The following is a 27,355-nucleotide window of genomic DNA, read 5'->3' on the forward strand; positions in this document are numbered from 1 at the left end:
TCACAACGTGTTCCACATCTCAATGCTTTGCAAGTATGTGTCTGACCCATCTCACGTCCTCAAGTATGATACGATAGAACTCCAGAAAGACTTGAGTTATGAGGAACGACCGGTTAGCATCCTAGATAGAAGGATGAAGCAGTTACGGTCCAAGAGTATTCCAATAGTCAAAGTCCTATGGAGTAATAGTTCTGAACAGGAGGCAACGTGGGAGTTGGAGGAAGACATGCGAGGCCAGTATCCGGATTTATTTGGTAAGTAAATTTCAAGGACGAAATTCTTTTTAGTAGAGGAGAATTGTAGAGTCCAAGAACTTTACTTAGCTAGTTAGATAGTAGTAGTAATAGTAATAGCTAGTAGTATGTTTATTACTGTGGATTTTGGTTCAAGTCGGGACTTAGTTGGACACTCGTAGTAACACTTGTAGATTTTATAAGTTTAACCTATAGTTTAAGAATATTAATTATAACCTAAGGTTTTAATAATATGACTGATTATGGAGATGATATTTATTATACTATAAGGTTTAGATTGACCCAATAAGATAATAACACTTGTCATATGTATGTTTAATGAGAAATTAAGTATTTTTGAGGAATAGATTATTAAGAGTAATGTTTGAAAATCCTAGAGTCTGCCAGCAGCTTTGAAATTGTTAAAGGAATTAGTCAAGGTTATTTCCTCTATTCAAATTAGGCTGAAAAAGTGTAATTACGTGTATAATATTTCAGCGTATGCCGATATATCGCAACTCTAGGGGGCGATATATCGCCACATGGGGATACGAAAAACACGTAACTTCGCATGACCACCTCGACGAGCCTCAGGAATATGAGCCTAGGCGATATATCGCCTATGGTAGGCGATATATCGGCTCTAGGGCCGCATTTTCAAATGATTTTGAAATCGAGCTCATTTTAATCTTTAACCTCTTGATAAGTCCAGAATCTTTTTGACCGAGTCTTCAGCCTCTGTAGAACGATTATTCAAATGTTTTTCAATTAAAAAAGCCATTACTTTATTCAAGCTAAATGAAGATCTTTTCATTCTTGAACTCTATAGTATATGATTTATGTTCATAGTTTATGTGTATGATTATGTTTCATGCTTGTGGTAGATTTTCCTTGCTTAGGCTCATTCCTTTATGTTTTATATGTGCAGGAAAATAGTTATGGCGACGGGAAGGTTCTTGGCCGCTTGGGAATGTGTATTCAGGGAGAATGGAATCGGTGGACTGCGTGAACGATTCGAGGATTAAGTTGTTTCTAGTCATTATTCTTTACATGTATTTTCCGCACTTAATTTTGTAACCCATTTATTTAAGTTATGTTCTATTTTATTTTAAAACAATGGGATCCCATATCCTAACTGAATTTTATGTATTTTAACCCTAGATTTACAATTTTAATAAAGTTACGACTATTTTGTATGTAAGTTTTCTTAAGATTAGTATCTATGAGTAGTAGTTATTAATGGTCCAAAGTCTAGAATAAGTTGGGTCGTTACACCGTCTGTACGCGCAAAGTTGATAGGGTACTCAAGTGGACTGTTTAATGTCTCTGCACCAACTGGGACCATTAGATGGGGATAACTTTGAAATTTTCAATGTAGACCATTGGATCAGGTAGGTGTGGATCGTGGATTGACGAATCCACGATCTGGTGCTCGATTGGGCTAATTAAAGCCTCATCCAGGACCGTTGGATGGGGATAATCTTGAGATCCCCATTCTAAACCGTTGGATCCCACAGTGGATTCCTGACCTATAAATACCTCGATAGTTTCATCTCCAACTTTACACATTCTACATATTCAGAGCAAAAATGAGAGGTCTTTATGTCCCAATTTGCCGACGAGCTTTTTCAGCGATTAGTTCATTTCCATACCTGTTCATTCCGACCCGACCTCTTTCCTTTCAACCATCAGATGATTTAGTCCCGGTTGAACCAGTAGAGGATTTGCTGCATCACCTTCCCAAATTTAAGGCTGAGATTCTGCCAACTTTATCGCTTGAGATTTTACAACTTTCAAACCCAACACATCTCAGTAAGTTTTCTGGTCTTTTTTTTTTTATTCTTTTTTTTTATTGTAATGTTATTCCTGCGACCATAAAAATATTAGGGTCGTGACCACCATGTAGGGTGGTTCTAGGTAGGATGGCCTAGGTTTGAATTGTAGATTTTCAAGGTGATAATTCTTGTCTATTTGTCCCAGATCACTTCGGATGTCCCAAGGTTGACTTGGGAGAATTAGAGAAAACCTTCAATTTTTAGTTCTCGACCCAGGATCTTGGGACCTTCATTGATCCTGGATCCAGGTCCGGAGGGGACTTATCCAAGCAGTTTTAGGAGAACTCGCATACCTTAACCAATTTTCTTGGGTTTTGGTGCTAACTGCTTGGATTTTGTTTTCTTTGTCGCTTCCAGGTCCCTAATCATGAGTGGTGGTGTCACTCTTCATTCGGAGGACTTCATTCAATCAGGCCCCAAAGTCCTGGAAGGGCACAAACTTCCCACAGCCAATACATGGGAAATGGAAGGGGAGAAGAAAGAATTTTGGAACTATTGAATGTTGGACACCCTGGAGAAACATTTGGGAGTGGACTCGACTCCAGGGCTCTTCTACAACTGACTGGCCCAGAAGGAGAAGAAGGCCCATACTGGTGTGGGCGAATTTGGGGCCTGCAGTATAGGCCACATCAGTGCGGGAGCTACTCTCCCGCTCTATAATTACTTCATGCAATTCCTTAAGTTAGTGGGGACCGCGCCATTTCAACTTCTTCCCCAAGCGCACAAGTTGCTCGTGGGATGGCGCATCTTCTGCACATCGAAGGAGATCCCGGCACCTTCCTCCGCGGAAGTGCTATATTTTTACAAGCTGGAGTTCCAGCTTAACTCTAGGGACAAGACCCGGGAAAGATTTTACAGATTGAAACCCCGTGGTAACTATTTGACTCCATTCAGCACCTGGAAGCACCCCCAAGATGTCAGACATTATTTGTTTATGATATCCGAGTTCCTTCTGGAGAAGAACCCCACCTTGGTGCTGAACTTTCAGTGCGTGAGTAAGTTGTTCTTCTTCTTTGTTTACTTAGTTTTTTAGTTTTGTCTACTCCCCACTCACTTTCCTAGAAAATAGGTCCGTACGCCCAGACTCTACTCACCAAGTCCATCTTGTACCACAAGAAGTACTACGCCACCCTTAGCGCCGAGGAATTGGACGTAGGAGGCTTAGTGACCACGAAAAACCTTCGGTTGGTCGGGATGCTTGCCACCAGCCAATCAATTGATGCCCCTAGCTTCCGGGGGCTACAATGTGAGGGGGATCCCACCCTGAGGGAGGAGTTGTCCCTGGTTCACATTGAGGTTTTGGAGGCTGTGGCCAAGGCAGACGCGGAGAAGAAGAAGAAAGAGCTGGCCCGACAAGCAGAGAGGGCCGCGTTAGAAGAGCTAGACACCATTCTCGAGGGTAGGCAGCCAAGCATTGGAACTCTAGGAGCTATCATTTCAGGGCAAGGTAACTAGCCTCCGATTTTAACTTAAGCTACTCATTTTAAGGACTTAGTTAGGAATAGGCAACAGTACCGGGACTATCTGGTTGGGACCGTCAATAAAGTGGGGCTTCCTTGCCGCATTGTCATAGATACACTGACCCTCATGTACTAATCCGGATTCTTACAGTACGGTAACTTTTTGGACCTAGATGACATAGGCGACCGAATTCATTCTTTCACCCTAGCGGAGTTGAGTCATGCCCGTTCTTTAGATAAGGGTTTGTCCCAGAGGACTTTAAACTAATATTTCCCTTTTTTTTTACTTCTATCCCCATTCGTATATTTGGCTGATCGATTTGTTTGTATATCTTAGATGATCCGGAGATGTCCAACCCCGTGGCCAAGATGAAGGAGATGATCGAGGCCAGGGCAGCCGTAACCAAGGCTTCGTCTAAGAGGGCCGCCAAGGGCCCGACCAAGAAAAAGGTGATAGAACTGATCCTCGGGGATTCAAGGCCATTCCCAAAGGCTTTCGAGAGGGCTCCAGATGTGAGTTCCCCCCCCCCCCCCCCCGGTTGCGTATGCCGAAATGATCCTGCTACAAGCTACTCCTCACTAGGTTATTAACTTGGAACATGAGCCATTTGAAGGTGGAAGGGTAGAGAATAGGGCAGTGGACTCGGCCATTGTAGAGTCCCCAAAGCTGTCCAAGAGGGATAGGACCAAGGATCTTGCCTTGGCCGAGGAGCATTCCTCAGGGGAGAGCCTGATCATCATGCAACAACTCCCTGATGCGCCCAGGCTCCCCGTCAGCCCAGCCCTTCCTAAGGAAGGGGATCTGGTCCTCCAAGAGGAGAGGATGAAAATAGTTTCCCAAGCTTGGGATGATGGCTGGGACAAACGCGATGAGGTGTACCGGGCCCTGACCATCCGACGGAAGGTGGAGTTTGCCAATCGTCCAAAGGCTTTCAATGCTCCCCAACCCATCGTGGACCGATTGGTAGCCGAGACTGGGTTTCAGCCTAAACTGGGTCAGGATATGACTCCGTTGGCTATGGATTTGCTGGCCTAGGTGGAAACTACCATGTCCACCCTCCAGCTGAAGCAGTACGCTACCTTGGCCAGCCAGGATGCCTTGTTCATCTCTCAGGCCATTCATCACTAGGCCACCGCGGTATGTCACATGCCCATATAAAATTTTATTTTACCATACTTATTGCTTGTATATTTTCTATCTTTGGTTTGTTCCAGGATGCCCTGTTGGCCCATTGGAACACAGATCTAGTGCCTGAAATGGCAATGAAGCTAGAGACGGCTCAGATGGAGCTGGAGGGGGCGGTCAACCAGTGGGAAGAAGCTAAGGAGGCCCTGGACAAGGAAGCTGCCCAGATTTAGGCTAACCGCGAGGAGGCTACCCAGGTTCAAGCCCAGCATGAGGAGGCTTTGTCCTGGAAGGACGCCGACCATAAGAAGTTGGTGGACAACTTGGAGGCAGAGTTGCATCGTGTTCGTGGCTTTGAGGCATCGATCAATGCCCTTCTGGAGGCAGCTGAGGCCCAAGTTCTCCAAGAGCGGGAGAAGGTGGCAAACCTTGAGTCCCGGAACCAAGCCTTGGATGGCATGGTTTAGCTAGGGAAGAAGTGGAGCGAGGATGCTTGCCAAGCGAAGGAGCAGGCTGATTCATTGCTGGAGGCCACCATTGATGAGGACATTTACATGGCCTGGCTCCAGGATAAAGACATGAACCTCTGCGTCTATCCAGATCCGGCTACAAAAAGGGCTGAATTTAAGGCCAAGGAGAAAACTGATGCAGAGCTTTTGGCTGGGGACGAACAAGATAAGAATAATCCGGGAGTCCTGGGTCAGGGCGAAGCCTAGGCCTGGGCCTTTGTATTTTAATTAGGGCTTTATTCCTGCCTTTCTTTTTGTAATTGTACTAATTTTATGGGCGCGGATGCGTCCTAGACAATTTTCATCATCCGTATTGTTATATATTGACTTTATTTTATGCACAATGATTTCCCTTTTACATTCATCTGTTTTTCCTCGAAATTCACTAAGTGTTTTATTATTCTGCAATAATTTGGGTCGAATGTTGGGTCTTGGTTCCAACGGCCAGGACTACTAGGGAAATGTTGTAAAAGATATTTAGCCTGTCCTGAGACCCATTTTCGAGTCTTGACGGCCTGGACCGTTTTGGACTTGTCAATATAACTTAACTGATTTACCCTGACTTTACAGTTCACGATCCAACACCCTGGACCGTTAGTGATTTTGTTTAGATATGACTTAATTAGCTAACTCATTCTAAACCTGATGTTCAAGTCCCAATGGCCTGGACCATTAAGGAGTTAATAATTGTTGTCTAATTTATTTGTCTTGACTCTGGTGTTCAGGTTCCAACGGTCTAGACCACCAGAGATTAGTTTATTAGCTTATTTCGAACCTAAGGTTTAGGTTCCAACGGCCTGGGCCGTTTATAAGACTAATTTGAAACAAATTAAAACTAAAACTCATGTTCTAATGGTTCTGGGCCATTATAAAGGAAACATGAATAGGGATTCGGTTATCCGGGACCACGTTAGGTCTGGACCAATTTTTAGGTGTTCGGTTTCGAAGCCCCCGGACGATGTATGTCTAGGTTCAAACTGGGCTTTGAGCCTTACGTCCTATTGGGTTTTGAACCCCGCAGACCATGTATGTCCAGGTTCGGACTAGGCTTTAGCCTTGCGCCTATTGGGTTTTGAACCCTCCAGACTATGTATGTCTGAGTTTGGACTAGGCTTTGAGCTTTACGTCTTATTAGGTTTTGAACCCCCCAGACCATGTATTTCCAAGTCCGGATTGGCCTTTTAGCCTTGCGTCCTATTGGGTTTTGAAATCCCCGGACCATGTATGTCCGGGTTTAGACTAGGCTTTAAGTCTTATGTCCTATTGGGTTTTGAAGCCCCCGGACCATGTATGTTCATGTTAGGATTGGGCTTTGAGCCTTGCGTCCTATTGGGTTTTGAACCCCTCGGACCATGTAGGTCCGGGTTAGGACTGGGCTTTTGAGCTTTACGTCCTATTGGGTTTTCAACCCCTCAGACAATGTATGTTCGGGTTAGGACTGGGATTTTGGGCTTTATGTCCTATTGGGTTTTGAACCCCCCCGAACCATATGTATGTCCGGGTTAAGACTGGGCTTTTGAGCTTTACGTCCTATTGGGTTTTGAACCCTCAAGACCATGTATGTCCGGGTTAGGACTTGGCTTTAAGCCTTGTGATCTATTGGGTTTTGAACCCTCCGAACCATGAATGTCTGGGTTAGGACTGGGCCTGAGCCTTACGTCCTATTAGGTTTTGAACCCTCCAGACCATGTATGTCCGAGTTAGGAATGGGCTTGAGCCTTACGTCCGATTGGGTTTTGAACCCTCCGGACCATGTATGTCCGGGTTAGAACTAGGCTTTAAGCCTTGCGTCCTATTGGGTTTTGAACCCCCCGGACCATGTATGTCCGGGTTAGGACTGGGCTTTGAGCCTTGTGGCCTATTGGGTTTTGAACCCTCCAGACCATGTATGTTCGGGTTAGGACTGGGCTTTGAGCCTTACGTTCTATTGGGTTTTGAACCCCCCGAACCATGTATGTCCGGGTTAGGACTGTACTTTTAGCCTTTTATCCTATTTTGTTGGGAGTTGGGCTTTGAACCTCATCTATACAAATCTAGATCAGGACTAAGCTTTGAGCTTTGCATCCTGTTTTGTTTTTATTCCTGGACTTACTTCTATAGATGGTCATAGCCCCCCAAGTGACTGAGGAGTGCAGTCTTAGGTCACTTGTTTGTTTAAAAAATTAAGATGGACGTGAACTTTTTCTCTCCTTACAATATTTCTTATGATGTTTTGCATACACCATTTTCATTAAAAAAGAAATCACCTTGGGGCGTACATTGTAAAAGAAAAGATTTAGACAAGAAATAGAATCAGATCCTCTGGACTACTGATAGTACTGGCGGAGGTGTTCTGCATTCCAGGCCCTTGGGGCCTCCATTCCGTCTAGTCTCCTTAAGCGATACATTCCTGGACATATTTCGTTTAGTCCTTCCCAGTTTGGTCTCAGAACCCCAACTCCTAGATCTTGATTGCAGGGAAGACTCTTCTAAAGACTAGATCTCTGGTTTCGAACCTCTGCCTCTTAACTTTGGAGTTAAAGTGCCTAGCGATCTTTCCTTGGTACATCTTAAACTGCACTTTTATTCTTCCCAGATCTCTTCAATGAGGTCTTAGGATTCTTGGAGTAAGGAGTGGTTCTGGATGGGATCATATGTGTCCCGTCCGTAGGACGGGACCGCCATTTCTACTAGGATGACCGCTTTGTATCCATACACCATTGAATAGGGAGTATGTCTGGTTGATGTTCTTTCTTTGGTCTGGGAGGAAGGCGAGTTGGATCCATGTTTTCCTCTTCAAGAGGCTCCTCACGGACCATGAAGACGCCCGCTGGTGGAGATGTGATGGCACTTCCAAGTGCTTTTCTGATCTCCCCGCACAGTCCCCACTCCTCCATTATTGCATGGGAATTTCATGCAGAGGTGGCAGATGGAGGTTATGGCGCCGAAATCGACCAATGCGAGATGACCAAAAATAACGTGTAAGCGGTGGGGCAGTCCACAACTACGAATGTACAAAATTTGAATGAGCCCTAAATCTAGTTCCCCAACTTCATGGGTAGTTGAATCTTACCCATTGGGAGCAATGAATCGCTGTTGAAGTCGTAGATCTGTGTTGGGCATGAAACCAGATCTGCCTGTCAAACCAATTGCGGTGAAGGCCGGCTTCAACATTACATTGACGGAGCTTCTGTCATCCACCAACACTCGGGATACCCTTTTGTTGGCTATTTGGGCATCAATGACCAAGGGATCATGATGAGGGAAACAGACGTTCTGGGCATCCTCTTCCGTGAACGTGATAGGTAGGTTCATTAACTTCGGGCGTTGGGCTGGAGTCTGGACCAAGGTGCATACCTCATGGTCGTGATCAAGTTCGCTGAGGTATCGTTTCTGATCATTCTGGGATGGTCCTCCCAGATGCGGGCCTCCTGATATGGTGGCTATGTCTACCCGTGGAGGCGCTGTTATGATACGACATTTTGGGCCCATGTGTTTGCACTATTGGGGCCCCTTGGGGGGCTGTGCTCCTAAACCTGGAGCGTACCCTCCCTGAGGAGGTTGGTACGACCCAGGTGCACCTGGGGCCATAGGTTTTTCGGGAGTTGCTGGTAGTCCTGGAACTCCTGTCGACATCCTTATCCATTGGTGGAGATGCCTCAATTTGATCAGGTTCTCGATTTCGTCCTTTAGATGACAACATTCTTTGGTCGAATGACCCACATCCTTGTGGTAAGCGCACCTTTTGCTGGTGTTCCTCAAATTCTTTCCCCCTTTGAACATGGGGGCTGGCTTACAGTAATGGACTACGTTTCCCGTGGCTAGGTAGATATTTTCCCGGGTGTCCACCAGCTTGGTATACTCCTTGTACTGAGGCTCGTCCCCCTTTTTTTGTCTTTTTTGAGGACTTGAATCGGTTCTGACCTTTGCCCAATCTCTTTCCCCATGAGGGATTCATGTTTGCCTCAGCTCTTCTGGCTTGAGGCGGTTGGGCTTCATCGGGAGCGGCACTGTACCCCGCGGATGCCACTCCATGCCCAAAAAATGGGGCTGACGGAGCCAGAGAATACCCCGTTGAAGTGGGCTCATAGACCATTAGGATCATGAATGACATCCCACGGGTCCCCGCGGATCCGGACGCTGATGGGGGTGCTGGATAAAGACTTGTCGGATACTGTGCTTCATATCTGAGGAAGGTTTGGGCAGTTGATTGGGTTGTCGGCTGCCACCCAAAGGTTGGATTTGGGCCTCCTCCCATTTAATTAAACCTTATGCCCTCTTGATGAACTCTTCAAGGGTGGCCGCCTTGCTGCGCTGCATGTCTTTCCAAAGAGAGGATCCAGCTTGATCCCGGATTGGAGAGCCACCTGATGTTATCCGTCATCCACTTTAGTTTTCAAGGCTTCCTCCATGAAGCACTGGATTGAAGCCCTGAGGGTCTCCGTAAGATGTTGTTTGACATTGCCCAGTGCACTGATTTGCATGTCCATCTTCATGGCGGCCACAAATTGCATATGGAATGCCGACTGCAATCCATATTAAGATTGGATTGATCCCGGCTTGAGTCTTTTCCACCACTCTTCTGTGGCTCCAGCCAGACTGATCGAGAAACATAAGCATCTGTCGTTGTCACAAACGTGCGCCACGATCATCAGGCAGTTGTAGCAAGACAAGTGATCCCTGGGGTCCGCATTCCCTACATAGGCGGGTAGGTTTGGCATCTTGAACCCCTTCGGTAGCACAACATCTAGTATGTGCTTGGCGCATGGCTCCTTTTCCTCTTCTTCGGAATCAGAACCTCCACCTTCTTGTTTTTGGACCAAGCGGTCCGTGACTTTCTTAAGAGCAGCCAACTGTTCCATGAACTGTTTGGTCATTCCATCGTCCAGGGGGACTCTCTCATTCCTCTTGTCGTTGAGGTTATTCCTTAAGTTGCCTCCGCAGGGGTGAGTCTTTTCCTTCCGGGCCCGCTCCTTCCGAGAATTAAGGCCATCACGCAAGTCTACTTAGGAAGTATCGTCTTCTGAACTGATGGCTTCCATCTCTTCTCCACGTTTGTACCCTTGTTAATGGAGGTGCTAGGATAAAAGCGTTGTTCCCGTTCGTCTTGTTTAGGGACATTCTGGGGCATGGTACCTTGTGGGTGCTTCCCCTGTGGATCGCTCAGATGATCCCATCTTGAGACAGGATTCATTCGTTCTCTCCTTGGGAAATGCCCTGGGTTGGCCCCGGTTGTTTGAACGGGATTACATTTCTTCTTGGGGTTTGCATTTCCCCCAGGATCAACCATCTTGGCTTTTCCTATTTCCTGAACAGGATTTGACGGGCTGACTCTGGGATGTGTTCCTGGAGGAGGGATATGGCTACTATTGTGAGGTACGCCAATCCTGATCGGTGGGACAAGCGGCTGTGACCCCGGAGGTAGAACGGTTAAAGGGTTGGCTGCCAATCCTTGGGCAACAATAAAGTCCTGAAGAGTCATGAGGGACTCTTGCATCTGACAGATGGCTTCTGTTTGTTCAACTATCCTGGCTTCTTTATCTAGGACCTATTGTCTCAAGTGGACAACGTTTGGATCCTCCTGTTCGGGCTCCATATTCATTTCTTCGGATCGATGGGGTTTTTGGCCTCGTGATCCTCATATTCCCCTTCATCCTCTTCATAATGGCCTTCGTCGTAGTCACCCCCATCTCCGAAGTTCTGGGAATCGTCGGGCAGGGGCCCTTGATGAGGCATATTCTCAGGTTGTTCTTGAGGAAATGTTTGATCGAACAATGGTTCTCCATTGTCTTGTTGTTGCTGGTGAGTAGGATCAAACACTGTATGTGTAGTGTTCACCAATTTTGCAGATGTTCGAGATTAACTCAAGCTTCCTTTGGCTCTCAATGAAAGCACCGAAATGTTTACCGAGTTTTTCGGAAACTAGAAATATAATGAGAAAAGAGAGCTAGAAAGATTGGATCGAAGATAAACAAGTAGGGCTTTTACGTGGTTGGGGCATTAATGAGCCTTAGTCCACGAGCCTATTGTATTAGATTTTAGAGTGCTTTTGACAATGAAGTTTTCTGCAATGAAGTTTTCTGTAAGTTTGAGCAGAGTAATTGATTACAAGAGAAAAACTGGGATCCCCGCTACAATGCACAACTGGTCCTATTTATAAGCAGTTAGGTGCAATGGGCTTGGGCCAAATTAATCCCGGCCTAATAGAGATGTAATCATGGTTTACTCGCTAATGGAGTCATAATACAAAGGATATTGCTTAATAAAACATATTAATTAGGGCTCATTGGGGCCGCTTGGGCAGAGCCAAGCCTTACAGCTGCCAATAGTACGTAACCACAGACTAGTCCGCGTGGGCTTCTAAGGGGGATCCCGGGGATAGGATCTGTCAGAGTAGTGGCAATATTGTTTTCTAGGAACAACGTACGTTCTGTGTGTAACCTCTTCTGCAGGTTAGTTGAGGAGACCAACTTCCGTGTTTCTTGGGGACATGTCAGTGTCAGGGAAGATCAATCTTGCCCCATCCGGACGTCTGGTCCGGGTTCCTTTACTAATGTCTCGGTTCATTTATCGGGGTCCTGGTTCGCTCACCAGGGCTCAGGTTCATTCTTGACAAGGTTGTATTCCCAAACTAATGAGCCTGCCATCCCTATTGGCATCTCAGAGGATACAGATAGGTTGGGACCAGGAAGGTGAGTTGGATCTGCATCTTGGTCTCGGCTCCCTTTGTATGGTTGCGCCCATCAAACACTGTTGGGCTCACTAGGACTTTCTTCTTCCCTGTTCATCGAGTTTAGGATGGGCCTGGATCTCTTTGAGGGAGCCCATGGACCCATTATGTCATGCCACGTGTCCAGGGGGGAAACAAGGATAATAATGTGTATTAAATATGCTTAAAGACATGCTTTTGTTAAAAGAGGGCATTTTTCGTAATTTTGACCTGTTGAGGGTATATTTGTATTTTATATGTTATATGTTTGAGTCCACATTATTATGTGGATATATTTGAGATATTCGGCAAGAGTCGTTCCTTTTAAGCAATTAGCAGAAAAGTCACAACGAGGATGAATACCTAGCTCGGGATGAGCCTAGGGGTATTTTGGTAATTTGGTGAATTACCGGGGATTATTGGGATATGGTATATATTTGAGAAAAAAATATTGGTACTTAGAAGATTAGTTGATTAATTAGGAATTTTTAAGTGTAACTTGAGGTTTAGTGGGAGTTTAAGGAAAATGAGCTTTTTGCCCTTGTGGGCTTTGGTATGGGACTTATGGAGCAGGGGCTTTCGAACCCTTAAGTAGGAAATGTGCTAAGTGTTGAGCACTTTGCTCTGTCCTGTAACCTCTTTCCTTCTCATTTGCTCACTTTGAGGAATTCTCCTAAAACATCTAGCCTAAAAGCAATTTTTGGTGGGATTTGTTTAACGCCCAAACGTGACTTCCACTTAGCGGTAGTCGTAGTATAGATCGGGCGGTCGATTCCACAAGGAGGCAAAGAAATAAAGTTAATCAATAAATAAAGTTTAGAGATAAATAATGTGAGGAAAATAGAACAAGTGATATTTTTGTTGTTTTTGAAATTTAAAGATTAGAAATAAAGATAGAATAAAGTGTGATGTAACAATAGGTAACAAGTAGGAAGGATCAAGAGTCACCAATATGCATACTTATTTATTTGGATATTTGATTCACAAAAGTTACACAAATGAGAAGTTCACATCCCAACTATTCATTTGGAAGATTTAACATTAAAGCACAAATATGTTTTACAAAAATGTATTCAAGTGATTATTATTCTTTACCATGGAAAGATGAGACAAATCTTATGAGAAATCTAAAAATGACATTATACCATTGGCAATAATGCAATAAGAGATTAGACATATAACCTAACACAAATATTACTTTTACTATTTATAAAATACATAGAAAGAGCATGACTAATTCTATATAGATTTAGCAAAAGTAAATATATGAATGAGATGGAGAAAATGATAAAGATAGTATCTATATTATTTTCACTAATTTGATAATACATAGAAAGTGCATGACAAAATCTATATACTATTAGTAAACATAAATATAGATAACAAGATGAAGAAGTAGAGATGAAAGAAAATAAATCACTAAAATATATAAACTTTAAGCACATGGTGAATCAAAAATACCAAACAAAGTCATAGTGCATATAGGATCATCCTAACCTTCCTAAGAAGGTTAGCCTATTATGCTAGACATTCTCATGAAATTCTAGAGAGAAAATATGAGAAATGAGACTAAAATTTGGTAGAGTTTTGCTACCTAAAAATTATATAGAAAATGTGAAGGAAGAGTCTCTATTTATAGAGGGAAAAAATGACTAAAAAGAAATTAAGCAATAATTTGGGGTTTACAAAATAAATCTGAAATATTAATAATAAAATATGATTTTGAAAAATCAAATCTTATTATAAATATTAACCTAGTTATTTTTGTGTATGGTCAAAATGCCCTTTTTCTAAAACACCAAAAAAAGATGAGCTTTAAAGCTCAAAATGACAATTTTGCAAGGCCCAATACCCACAAAATATGGGTTGAAGGTGGCTGGTGGCAGAAATGGGTTTTGACCTATTTCCAGTCAATGGGGAGGCGCCACGTGGACAGGTGGAGCTGAAGGAAAATGGCTGCTGAAGTGTTGGGCCTTCGTTTGGAGTGGGCTGCTGAAGCTCCTACGTTGGGCCTGCTGGGAACTTGCTGAAGGGAGCTGTGTTGGGAATTTGGGCCTACTGGGAAAGACTGAAGGAAAAGGGAAGCTTCAGATTGAAGGGTCACGTTGGAGAGGTGAAGGGCTGGGCTACTGGCAGGGGGCTGGGATGCGGCTCGGCTGGGATGCGGACAGGTGGCGCAGCAGGAAGGTCGCCAGGTGGCGGTTGGGCAAGGAGAAAAAGAGACAGATTTTGCTGGGCTTGGGCTATTTGGGCCGAATTTTGGGCTTCAATTTTGCAAAAATGCCAACTTTTCCTCCTTTCTTCAACTTTATTTATTTATTTCTTCTTTCTTTTCTTTATGAAAAAATGCATCTTTAATTCCTACAAAATAACAATAAATTAAATCATAACCAAACATTTTCATTTATAAAATAAATTATATTAATTCAATGAAAATATTAATTAAACTTAATTTATTTTGGCCATTAAAATCAATAAATATGCATTTTTCACCACTAATCAGGATTTGAAGCTTGTTCTTGAGAATTGGGAGCTACCAAGCTAGGGAATTCAGCTGGAAAGTTCGAATTCTAAGAGGTAATATAAATTCTTGAAGCTTTTTTAATTGTTCATGGAGTGTCTTTGGTAATTTCTTGTGTTGGGGTTTTGTTGGGTTTTGGTGTATTTTAATGTTGTTTTTATGATGCTTATGGATGGTATGGCTGATCTGTGGTTAGGATTAGGCTCGAATTGGTTGAAATTAATTTTTGGGATGAATTTGAGTCGGTTTGCGATTTCTGAAATCACAAGTTTTCTGGGTTTTCGCAGTAGCACTGCGGTGCTTGGTAGGAACGTCGCGACCTACTTGAATGTCTTTGAGGGTGGGTTTCCCTCGGACTGCCTTGGTGTCGCAACCCTTAGTGGGCAGCGCTGTGGCGCAAAATGAGAAAAAAATTATGGGTTAGCTCTCTACCATGTGGGGCGCAACAGCACAAAATGCCTGGGAATTCAGGTTGGCCTCTCGGCCTAGTGTGGGGCTGCAGCGCAGGTGTGGGGGCGCCACAACACTAAATGGGGATTTTAGAATGTGTTAAGTTTGGGTTTGGGGAAATTGAATTAAAGGGCTCGGGAACAATTCTACTACCCGTTTTAGTGGAATTTGAGGTCACGAGTGCTTGGGCTTGGTCTTGAAGCCCTCCATCGATTTGGTTCTTGATGAATATTCCTTAATGTGTTGTGACTAGGGGTTTCGGCTAGGCTCTAGAGGAAAGGATCGTGCTCAGGCTGATTGGTTGCTAGGCATACTAACATTGAATTGGTTGTGAATGTACGGTATAATCTATATTCAGCCATCGTGTTGAACATGGGGTTGTTCGGCCATCGCATTGAGCGTGGGGTTGGTTTGAGGGTGCAGTCCCCACTCACCCAGCACGAACTATAAGCTGAGTGCTTGAGTACACATCTTGCGCGGTTGGGCCGTTAGGCAGGGCTGTTTTCTTGGGCCATGTAAATAATTCATATGATTGAAATAAATGTGCTTGTAATTCGCGAAACATGTTTATGATGTATATGATTAGAATGACCACATTTATCGCTTGTGAAGCATATGTTTATTGCTAATGAATAATTGAATTATTAGTATGCCTTATGGGGGTTTTCTTGCTGGGCCTCGGCTCACGGGTGCTCTATGGTGCATGTAAGGGCAAGCTATGGGTAACCAACCATGAGTTGGAGAGCTTTGGAGGGGCATGCACATATTCGACTTGCTTGGTCATCATGGTCAAGTTATTTTGTGGAACTTAGAACAGTGGTTCAGTTTTGCCGCTTAGGTCGAATATTTTTGTAATGTTTAATATAACTACCTTTTGATTATAAACTTTTGGGATCCCGTGTATATATGCGAACCTCTTAACCAAAATCTTTAGGATCTAAACCATTGTTTACTTTTTATTACACTTTTGAGTCCAAATGACTCGCTTATCGAATTAAACACTATTTTAAACACATAGTGTAACAGTCTTGGATTAGTAGGACATTACAGTGTGTGCTGGCCCTAGCATATTGGTGGGGGTGCCCCATTTTGATGAGACTTTCAATCTCATCTCTAAGTTGCCCGCACTCGTTGGTGTGGTGCCCCACATCATTGTGGAACTGACAAAACTTAGTGGAATCGTTTTTCTCCCGATCCCTCCGCATAAGTTGCGGTTTCCAGTAGAGGACCTGCTGCTCAGTGGCCAGGAAAATATTATAGTGAGTATCCACTAGATCCGTGGACTCGGAGTATTGTGGAGCGTACTTCTCGTCGAGAGTTGTTCCAGTTCTCTTGGGATTCTTGCCTCGCCTTTTCCCCCAGGTTTCCTCTCGCTAGGTGCCACAGACTGGGCCAGAGCCGCAATTCCAGCACTGAATGCAGGCTGAAATGCATTGTATCCAGTGGAAGCTGCTCCATAGCCTGTCGGGGTGGCACTAAAACTAGCATTTGGCATGGTGTTGAAGCCAGCTGGTTGAACAGTAGAGCTGAATTGTGGAGCGCTCATAACGCTCATTTGGGCTGGAGTGTATGGCGAGTACTTGGTTCCCGAAGCCACGACGTTTGGGAAAAATAGAGCGGGGAAAAGGATTGGTCCTCTGAATGCTCCAATTTGGGCATCCTCCCAGTTGATGTACTCTTAGGCCCAACGTATAAATTCGTCGAGCCTGTGGCATCCTTTTCACTGGAGGTCATCCCATAGTGGGGAACCTGCTCGGATGCTAGCTTGTAGGGGCATCAGCTGTTTGCCATCATCGACCCTCTTTGTCGTGGCTACTTCTTCCTTAAGGATTTAAGAGTCTCAAGTGGTCCTTGCTTTATGTAGCCAAAGCATTGACCTCAAAATTCACCTTCCGTGCAGTTATGAATTGTCTTTGGAAGGAGGAAGAGAGTTGGTGCTAGGAGTGAATGGATCCTGGTTTGTGATTCTTGAACCATTCATCTGCTGATCCCGTCAAGGTTAACGAGAAGACCTGACACTTGGCATCGTTGGAGACGCGGTGGACTGACATCAATCTATTAAACTTTGAGAGATGTTCGGTGGGATTCGTGCCTCCATTTTACGAATCGATGTTTGGAATTTTGAAGCCTCGAGGTAGTGGGGCATCCAAAATGTGGGGAGCACAAGGCTCCCCATCCTCAACATTATCCTTTTCAAACTCTCTAATTCTACGTGGAGAGGGTCGCGATTTTGATTGGCACTCTATGCTGGGTATTCTCTCCTCGGAGCATTAAGGTCATCTAGCAGGTCTAGTTGTTATTGTCTCTCAGAATTGTCGTCGAGAGTTGCCATGCTCCTGCGGGTGTTTAAGTCATCTCGCAGGTCAGGTTGTGCTTGGTGGCAACCAATGTCTTTGGGGTATCCTAATTCTGTTTCGCACTCCCAGTCATCGTATTCGTTATTGACTGAGACACTGATTCTTTGTCCTCGATTGGTGGAGACATTTCTCCTACTGACCCTTTGGCCAGGGTTTCTGTGAGGCCGGCGAGGTGCTGGCAGAACACCACCTCTAGGTCAAATGCGATCTGTCACAGTGCGCCTGGGCGAAATGCCCTGGGCTTTGCAGACGTTAGTGGCCTGACGGTGTCCTCGGGCTCCACGACCTTGGCTATCATTGGCCCATTTCAGTGCCTGAACGGGCTCGAAAGCCCAACGAGTTCTCTTCCGCCTTTGCATGGGATCTTCATCGACTTTGCCTTTACCACGATCCTGTGGTGCAGGCGGACCTCCAACTCCAGCTGGGTGCACAAGTGGCTTGTGCACCCAACTGAATGATCTTGTACCCTGTTTGTGGGATTAATACAAGAGTATTCCCACAATGGTGCTCTAGACCTATTTATAGAGTCTGAGAGAAATTAACTCTCTTAATGAGGAGTTAATACAAGAATATTCCCACATAACTGAGATTAAATGTCTATTTTAAATAGAATTTTGTGATAAAAGGTGGCGGTGGGCCCATGCGTATCGCACGGGGCCCAATTCGTAGGTTGCAGCCACTCTTTAATGGGGAACATGCCCCTGACTTGGTCAGAATGTAGCCGCACGTCTCCCATGTCAGACGACAGCTTGGGACATATCGATCGCGAGTGTACGACCTCGACACCACTACTTGAGGCACGAAAAGCTGTCAGGTGGTCGCTTATGGTCCAAAGTCATTCAGAATGACATCTTGCACTCCCTCCATGCCCCGAGGAGAAACTCTTTAGGCCTGAAGGATTAACCGACCCGTCATACGGGAGGACCCCGACGTAGGTCTTCGGGACGTGGCCTAACTTGAGGAAATTCTCGCTAGATGAAGGAGAAAATCACATTCGAAGGAGCTTACATCCCGAGAAGCTCTGGTCGAGCCCCTGAGAGGCTTAATTACTTCTTGAACAACTTCCACGTGTCCACTGATGAAATCACGGACAACACTCTTCACTCTCAATTTTTTTTACGGTGTTTTTGAAATGAAGAGGAAGTTGAAAGGATGTGTAATAAAATGTGAATAATGACCATTATAGCAATAAATGATTCCATTTACTCAAAATATCACATCTTTCCCGAAATCTCTTAAATTTCTATCTAAATAAAAGCAATATTAAAAAGGAATATAATTATTAAAATAAAAAATCGATTAAATTTGTATATAAAAATGAAATAAGTATAGTTAGTAGTATTAATATAGTAATATAGATGTTTAATGTAATGATTAGTGTAAAAATCCCTATATATATACGAAGATAAGAATTATATAGAATGAAATCATTATAAATTTCTTAAAGAGACTAAATCATATATCTTATATTAGATAGATTAATTGGATTATTTTAATGATCTCTAATTACATCATTATGAAACTATTTAAATTTATCCTACTTTTATAGGCTTTCCATTTTTTGAAAGGGTATTAGTCTTTATTTTATCCCTCGTTTTGTTATATTTAGGGATGAAAATGAGGCGAGAAATTGGGAGAGTGCTTCTCCCATTCCCATCCTCATTAACAGTTTTAATCCTCATCCCTGCATATTTCTCGTCAGGTGTGGGGCAACTCCGAGAATCTCACGGGTTCCATTTTTTTTTAAATACAATATAAAAAAGTATATTACATTAAAAAATTAAAATACTATACTATGATAATAGTTCAAATTACTATATATTGTCTAAAATAAAATTAAAAATATTTTAAAAGTTACTAATATGCTACAAAAATATATATAAAGAAATATGTAAAATAATAAATAAAAAATATTATAAAGTAAATAAAAATTAAATAGGGTCTCGTTAGGGCAATGAATGTTATCCCCGTCTCATTTAACATTCAGAGATAGAAAATGATCTCTATCTTCGTCCCGTTCCTCATTTAGGCGGGGAATCCCCGCTCCATTAGGGGTGGGTCCTTGCACTGCCCCATCCCCATGGAGAAAATTTCCATCCATAGTTATAATGATATATATTAAATTAATATTTCTATTTTTATAAAAATGGATGCAAACTTAATTATTTTGCTATAACATAAATAAGGATATTATTCTTGCTTTGATATTTTAATCTCATCATATCAATAAAAGAATACTACTATATTACTATAGCATAAAGCTCATATAAAAACTTAAATCATATAATGTTTACATTTCCAAGCTTAAAGTTTAGTCGCCTCAACCAAACAGAATGAAGCACCATGTGAATTACATCAAATGGTTGAGCTGGCCTGTTTAGCACAAAATGTCTCTTTACTAATAATACCCTTCTATACATTTTTAGGTATTCTTTATTTGGTACCTCTTTTAAAATATTCTTAATTTCAGATATCTTTGAAGTTGGGATTGTTATGGAAAATGTGCTCCAATTAAGTACATCACTAAAGGGTAGTGAGTAATTATCAGATATAATCACTGGAACACACCCGGCATTAATTGCCTCTACAACTCTTGGACTGGCCACTTCATAGCCACTAGGGCACAAGCAAAACTTGCTTTGGCCCAATAGTTTGGAGTAGTTTTGACCCATAGGGAGCTTCTCATGAACTCGAACTTCATTGTCTTTGCCCTTCCAATGCTCGAACAAGATGTGTCTAATATATCCATGGGCCCTTCCTGCAAAGAAGGCCAGAATTGAACGTTTGCTTGGACTTTGGCCCACATCAGGTGGACCTAATGTACCTACTCGCAAGTTGATTTCTGGTAGTGAGACATCTCTTTTGGGTTGGAATCCTTCTGAAGTGTTGGCATTGCATAAAACTCTAATGAAGTTGTTCAAAAGTTGAGGTTTCCCATGTGAAACTTCCGGTGCCTTGAAAATAATACATTGCCAATATCGAAACCATAAAATGAACAATTAATGTTTAATTCTCATGAACAATGTCATACAAAATTATGCCAATAATAATGCAATTGACAATATAATTTAAGAACATTTTAACATATGACAAGAATCCATTATCAGGACCGACCCTGAGTTGTGTTGGCACAATATAAAATATGTTATTTTTCTGAATTTTATATATAAAATGACAATCTTCTAAAATTTGAGGGCTTTTAGTATGTAAAACAAATGGTATTTTTCTAAATTTTGGTCATCGACGCAGGCCTGTTCACCTATGCCAGGGCTGGCCTATCCATCATATGTTATACAAGGTTCTCTTCTCACTACACAGCATATATCAACCAGCATATTGTCAATTGACAAAACACATTTTTCCTAATGAATTTGATATATGACGTATTTAATTCTACTGTTACATACAAAACAACTCTTTATATTAGTAAGTACTTACCTTAATTAACTCTACATTTTGTAATTAAATCATAAACAATTAATGCTATGTGTAGAATAAGAGGAGCACTAGCAATATTTTAATTTATTATATCTTTTTTTCTCATATTTCAATACTTAATGTGTATTATAACGTACTCCAATATCTCACATGTTAATAATATTATAAACCATTAATAAAATTTACGTGTCAAATCAATAAAATATAATTTATAAAATAAAAAGGTGAAAAGAAATATATACACTATATTTTATGAATTTATGAAATGTAAATCCTAATTCAAAAAAATATATATCTATTTCAAATCACTTATTTACACAAACTTTTTTTTAGGGGACTTATTTACACAACTTCACTTGACTCTTTTGAATTGATTGAAAAACTAATAATAAAAAAAAAGGTGATATGCAGAACACATATAGTTAGGTATAGGACTCACCCAATCATGGCAGGAAACCAAGAAATGATCAGCACCAGTGCTTTTGTTCCAAAACGGGTACTTATTGGCGACCACAGCAATGTAATCGTGGACAAGTCGGCACAGGCGGTCTCGGCTGTAGTCAGCTTTGGTAAGAATGGGATTATAAACATAGCTAATGATATTCACCACGCTCAATGGCAGAAAAAACATGTGTGCCTCCTCAGGATTTTTTGCTCTAAATCCACTCTTCTCACTCTCTATCTCGTCCATGAAATGCCCTTCAATCGCGTATATGTTGTTCACTGGCGCCATGTGAAACACTGGGGGCTCTCCTTCCTTGTAGCTCCACACTTTGAATCTCTTAACCATCTCTATGTGACTCCTGGTTTTCATTATGGTTTCAAAATTAATACTACTATATATATGGTCAGTTGCTTTTTGTATTTATAAATTTTAAAAAAGGGTATATAACTTGGAAATTGCAAAACCCCAAATGGGGTTTTCTTCCTGTAATTATATATATATATACATATATACATATACGTATGTATACTTACTGATGAAAAGCATAGGCATTTCTATAAACGGAACCTCTTGGGATAAAACTCTCATTCTTATCAGATTTGAAACTTCTGGAAACAATAGCTTCGTGAATAGCTGCTCGAGCCTGGGCCAAATCATACTCAATTTTCTCTGATCTGCTCTTCTTGATGATCTGATAAAAATGCACACAAGATTATATAACATATATATTTTAGTCAAAAAAGCCTTTAAATAAGACAAAAATAACTAGTTCTAGTAATTCAATGATCTATATGTATATATATATATATATATATATATGGTGCTTACTACTTTTTTAGCAGTCTGAAAATTATTTTTAGTTCTGTTTAAATGCACAGAATTTGAGAGAAAAGAGACTAAAGAAACTTTTGGTGGAGGACTCCTATAGTTGGTGTTTGATATATTACTCGAAGGAATAGGAATATGAATTTGAGTAGTAGTAGTAGTACTGTTATTATTGTTCTTGGTTGATGAATTGTTACTGAGGGAGTAAGAGTTGATTATAAGCTGGGTTTGGTTTAGGGTTAGGCTATGGGACATAAAGAAAATAATGAGAAGAAGTATAGTTGAAAGAAACAACAAAGTACTTGTGGAGCTGCTTAAGGCCGAAGCCATGGCGCTCACCGGAATATCTATCGCTTTTCTTAAGACACTTTTTTTCTTCATTAGGGAAAGTATATAGGAAAAGATATTAGAGGAAGAAATAATTAATGAATCAATGTTCACACGTGGGAGGATGTAAGAGATTTTGGCCAAAATTTGCTGCACAAAATAATACTCACGTACGTACTATACTATCGTATTAATTTGTTTATTTTATTTTTGCCAGCTTAGAGAGTTTATCATATATCTATAGGTGTAGCTGTTTGACTCCTAAGTAATCTAACATACTAAATGCTTAGTCTAGCTATATATGCTGAGAAAAGTCACCATTTGTACCACCAATACGTTTATTTATATATAAATGCAGTACTCTAGTTACTTCAATACGTTAAATTTTTAGTTTATAATTGTGATTAGTTTTGATAATTTTGTATAATAAACTATTAAAAATATATCAACTCAACATTTAAAATTAACAAAAATATAATTTTTTGTGTCATTTTCGAATGTAAGAAATATTGAATCTGTAACTATTAAAATTCTTTTATATAATTTGCTTCTGTATATTTTGAGTAACCTTAGCTACCATATCTCCTCGTATTATTGTGTTAGTAGGCTCCGTAAATTTATCTTATGATTCTAATAATCAAAGTAGAAAAAGAAAATAATAAATGATTATTTCTTTCTATAATTTTTTTAAGGACATCATGTTGATCATATCAAGAGATATGTTCATAACTTTATCGGACATGAAGTTAACAAAATAGAAAAGAGGTTATTATAAACGCAAAACTATATAGGGAAAAATGTAAAGTAAAACCTAATATACATCACTATTAATGGGGGGTTGGCCAAGCAATTTGGCCCTCTCTTTTTTCTTTTTCTTTTCTCCTTTTTGGAATTCATGGTTTTCAAATTAATAAACTCCCAGTAAAGTCAGTAATTAATGACATGAATAAGTAAAGTTGAAGATATCTTGGATCCCAAACTTCTTGAACCCGATGCTCTTTGATGCAACTACAAGCAATGCATTCTTGAATTCCGAGAAGAATTGAAGAAACCACATGATCTCAAATAAACAAAAAAAATTCTTATGAGACATAAGATTAACTTTCTCTTCGGATCGTAGATTTTAGAAGAGGAAAAAAATTGAAAAGATTTTATTTTCTCTTGTTAATTTGGGTTAAATAAAATATTAAAAATCTTCTTTTAGAAAAAAATAAAGCTTAAATATATTAAAAATATATAATAGAAAAATATCTCTTTTAAAAGTACCCTTTTCTCTCACAATTTTTTTCTTTAACTAAATGCAAGTTCTAAACAAAACCTAAGAGTACTAGAGCTAGCATCAAAATTAAAGAGACTTAAAATTAATTGAATGGGTTAAGAAATCAGTTCAAGAGTTAGGCCAATTAGGAAACTGCCTAAGGCCTTCCCTTGAGGTAATTAAAACCTCATTTATGTAAACTTTACTAAATGATTAATATTTTAACATTTAAATTATATATACATATTTTTTAAATGAATGCTATTATATATACAGGCATTACTAAAAAGCTGTTTTAGATGTTGCATACGAGACCGTGGTTCTCCCGGAATTGTTGTCACGTGTTAAAAGTCTACACAAATAGTTGTTTCGTGTATGCTAAAATTTCCACGAGACAATAATTATTTAGGACAAAAACATATATTACATGTAATATAACATATATATATATATATATATGTTTGCAGGAAATATAAAAATAAATTGATCAAAATGTTAGAGAATATAATTTGGAATAGAGAAACCAAAATACAATTCTAAGTGAAAGGTTAAACCAGACAAGATGACTTGATAAAAAAGTGTTACATTTTTATTGTAAAAATACAAATAAATAAAAATAGAGAATGATTTATATATTGAGAATACAACTCAAAACATAACAATACAAATAAATATATAAGATAGAAGCAAAAAGTAAAATAGGTAGAAGAACAAAATCATAAGAAGAACAATAGATAAAATCTCACTCACACAACCAAAGTGCAGAGTTGTAAAGATCACCAACTTGAACAAAGTTTAAGACCATTGTCCAAAATCTTATTTCCCCTTATTCTCTAAGCACTAAGGAATCTCTCAAGGAAATAGATCTCTGGAATTATCAAGCATTTATGGTGTATTTTCCAGCCAAGTGCTTTGTGGATAGAAAATTGTGTGTCTTACAAGTGAGCATTAGGCTCTTATTTATAAAGTTTGAGATACACTTTGAATTTCAAATTACACCAACCCCCATGGTTGTTACCAATGTTTAATTGGATGTTTATGAAATTAAAATGGAGATTTGAGAGTTACTGAGGATGTTAGAACCGTTCAAATTGGAAAAAATTGAAAAGTGGTTTTGGCTGCCTCACTGCCCGAAACCACTTGCCTCTGTCCCCCAGGCCACAGCCAGGGATAAACAGTGGCCGCGACCACATGCAATTTCCAGCATCCAAATTTTTTCATTTTTTCCAAAACATCTCAAACCCTTTCCTACTTGATTTTGTAACCTCCGTACACCTAATGAGAGTTAAAAACATGTCTCCAACAATCATAGTTCATAATGACTTTGTGAAATCCAAATTCAAATGTGTAACATACAATCTACACATTATTGGATAATATTTGAGAGTTAAAAATTTGTAACTGATTTTGTAACTCCAAAATATGTCACATTTGGGCACACACATGTGCCCAATTTTATAACTCTCAATAATATATTACAAGGTGTGACAAATCATATTTTGCCACATTATTTAACCTAACATTATATTATTTTAAAATAATATAACACGAAAAGATTATATAAGTAAATCAATAATGTTTTTAAAAAATATATTAAACCTTTTTTCTCTTTGTAACCATTATTTTAGTAAAAAAAAAATACAATAAATGTGTATTTTGAATTTACCATTAATTTTTTTTGTATTTATTTTAATAAAAGAATAGGTTTATTCACTACAATCGAAAAAAAGTAATCATACCATAACATCTCAAAATTATAAATTTATAGCGAATGCATAAGATTTTCTATTGTAAAAATATGAGTACGCATTAAAGATTTTCAGAAAAGAAAATAATATAAATTTATTAAGAGTAATTGGCAGCAAAACCCTTTTACTTTTACCTTTTGATAAACTTGGACTCCCCCATTCTTTTTTACAGTGAAACTTCCCAATCCCCATTCCATTAGCGAATCCACTGTTCACGTTGATTCTCTCCGTTATATCCCCCAACCATCCTACGTGGCCATTTTAAACCATGTCTAGCTCATCTCCTCAATCCTACGTGGATTTTTAAAATTAAAATTAACAAAACAAAAGTGAACAAAATCAAAGGAAATTGGTAAAAAAAAAACTAAACTAAATTCAAAAAGTGGAGAAAACTGCCATTTTAAGGGGAAAAAAGTTGAAGCTTGAAATCTCAAATTGTTGACGCCATTTTTCAACTTAATTATGTAGAGCGAATAAACAATTAAATATGAAGAAAAGAAAAGAAAGAGATTTTTATGTGGTTTAGCAATTAAAATATGCATACGTCCACGAGTCACTTTTATTAAAATCTTAGTTAAAGCTTCAAGAAAAAACAATTCTCATATAGTTTTTCTCAGTACAAAATCATGCATGTAAACAAATAACTAAATCCAGGCTATTCATAGACCTGATTACAAGAATATATTCCCACAAATTTAGGGAAGTTATAACATATATTCAGAATTTAAATTCAAATGAATATCTTATTCATAATACAAATTAAAATATATTATTTAAACAAAGACCCATAAAAATAGGTGTTGTGCGAATTTTTAATTACGCAAGTATACACAATCGTAACAAGTAATAAAGTGATAAATCAAGTATCATTCCCACGAAGACTGTTATTAACTACCAAAAGTTAATCTTTAATTCTAATTGATTGACAAATAATGAATTCTGAATTTATAAAACTACAGGAATGAAACAATAAAATAATAAAATAGAACAATAGAGAACTTAATACTAAATATTAATTCAATGGAATAAGAATTATGGTTATTAACTTCGTCACTATCCACTTATGCCTCTCTAATGTGAATTTAAGAATTCATATCTCTATTATGATAGTGGATTACAATTGTAAATTATATTCTTACAAGGACTTATAATTCTCTACAATAAGCAATCTCCTACATCTCTGTGGTAAACTAACATATTGCAGGCATTAATCACGTAATCCTCAAGTCACAAATCATACAAGTACTCTCGTTCAATATAAATCTATGATTATTTGACTATAGCATATTTATCCTTCACTTCTCAGATCTTAGGTTAAAATCATATAAATCATGTAAATGGTGATCAAACATTCACAAGCATTAAACACAAGTAAAACAATTCACAATATTGATAAGGAATTCATAAAAACTTCATTAAATCATCATAAGGTTTCAATAGAATCCGCCCTAAATAATAAAATTAGTTATTGCTAAACATAATCAAATCCATAAAACTAAATATAAACATCACTACAAGAGAAAGTAAAAGAAGAAGAAGAAAAAGAATGATAGAACTAGTTTATCTCCAAGCTTTTGCCGAGTGTTTCCTTTAGTCTCCTCATAGGGTTTCTTTTTTTAAATCATCATCATATTACTTATATAGTTGTTTGTGCTTTTAATGTGAAATTTCACTTTTTCCCTTGCATAAAATGCCTTGATTCTCACGCTGATCGCCTTAAGCGCTGCGGCCCAATAATGAAGCATTGCGGCCCGTGTCCAAGAATCGAAATATGTCTCGTCTCTGCCTTAACAAGCGTCACGAATCTAATGTAGGTGCATCGCGACTCTAATTCACCAATCAATAGCGCTGCGACTCTCAAAGGTAGCACCGCGACCCTCGACTTCTTAAGATTTGACGTCTCTGTCTAATCGCAGCGTAGCGACTCGAATGCTCAACGCCGCGAGTCAAATGCCTTTTATTCACCAAATCACATCTTTTCGAGGCCAAACACAGTCATTTATCAATTTTTACATAAATCCTAAAATATTATCAAACACAGGCAACAAAAGCATCATATTGCACAAACATAACTAAATAAGCTCAAAAATCCCCTAAAACAACTCTCTAAAATACTATAAAAACTACTCTATCAG

At 39.8% G+C, this 27,355-nt stretch overlaps 1 protein-coding gene across 2 annotated transcripts; it reads right to left on the minus strand.

Annotated features, from left to right (window-relative positions):
- Positions 1–19,402: 19,402 nt before the first annotated feature.
- LOC133782784 (probable glycosyltransferase At5g20260) lies at positions 19,403–22,351 on the minus strand. 2 transcript variants are annotated; one of them, XM_062222167.1, is made up of 4 exons: positions 21,894–22,351; positions 21,596–21,753; positions 21,057–21,420; positions 19,403–20,133 (listed from the first exon to the last, which is right to left on the minus strand). In XM_062222167.1, the coding sequence occupies exons 1-4, from the start codon at positions 22,266–22,268 to the stop codon at positions 19,459–19,461; spliced, it is 1,572 nt and encodes a 523-aa protein (XP_062078151.1). In that variant the 5' UTR covers positions 22,269–22,351; the 3' UTR covers positions 19,403–19,458. The 2 variants fall into 2 exon arrangements, with proteins under 2 accessions (XP_062078151.1, XP_062078149.1); XM_062222165.1 differs by having other exon boundaries at positions 21,891–22,351.
- Between the last annotated feature and the right edge of the window lie 5,004 nt (positions 22,352–27,355).

Source organism: Humulus lupulus, chromosome 6 (assembly GCF_963169125.1).
Source record: "Humulus lupulus chromosome 6, drHumLupu1.1, whole genome shotgun sequence".
NCBI classification, from domain to species: Eukaryota; Viridiplantae; Streptophyta; class Magnoliopsida; order Rosales; family Cannabaceae; genus Humulus; species Humulus lupulus.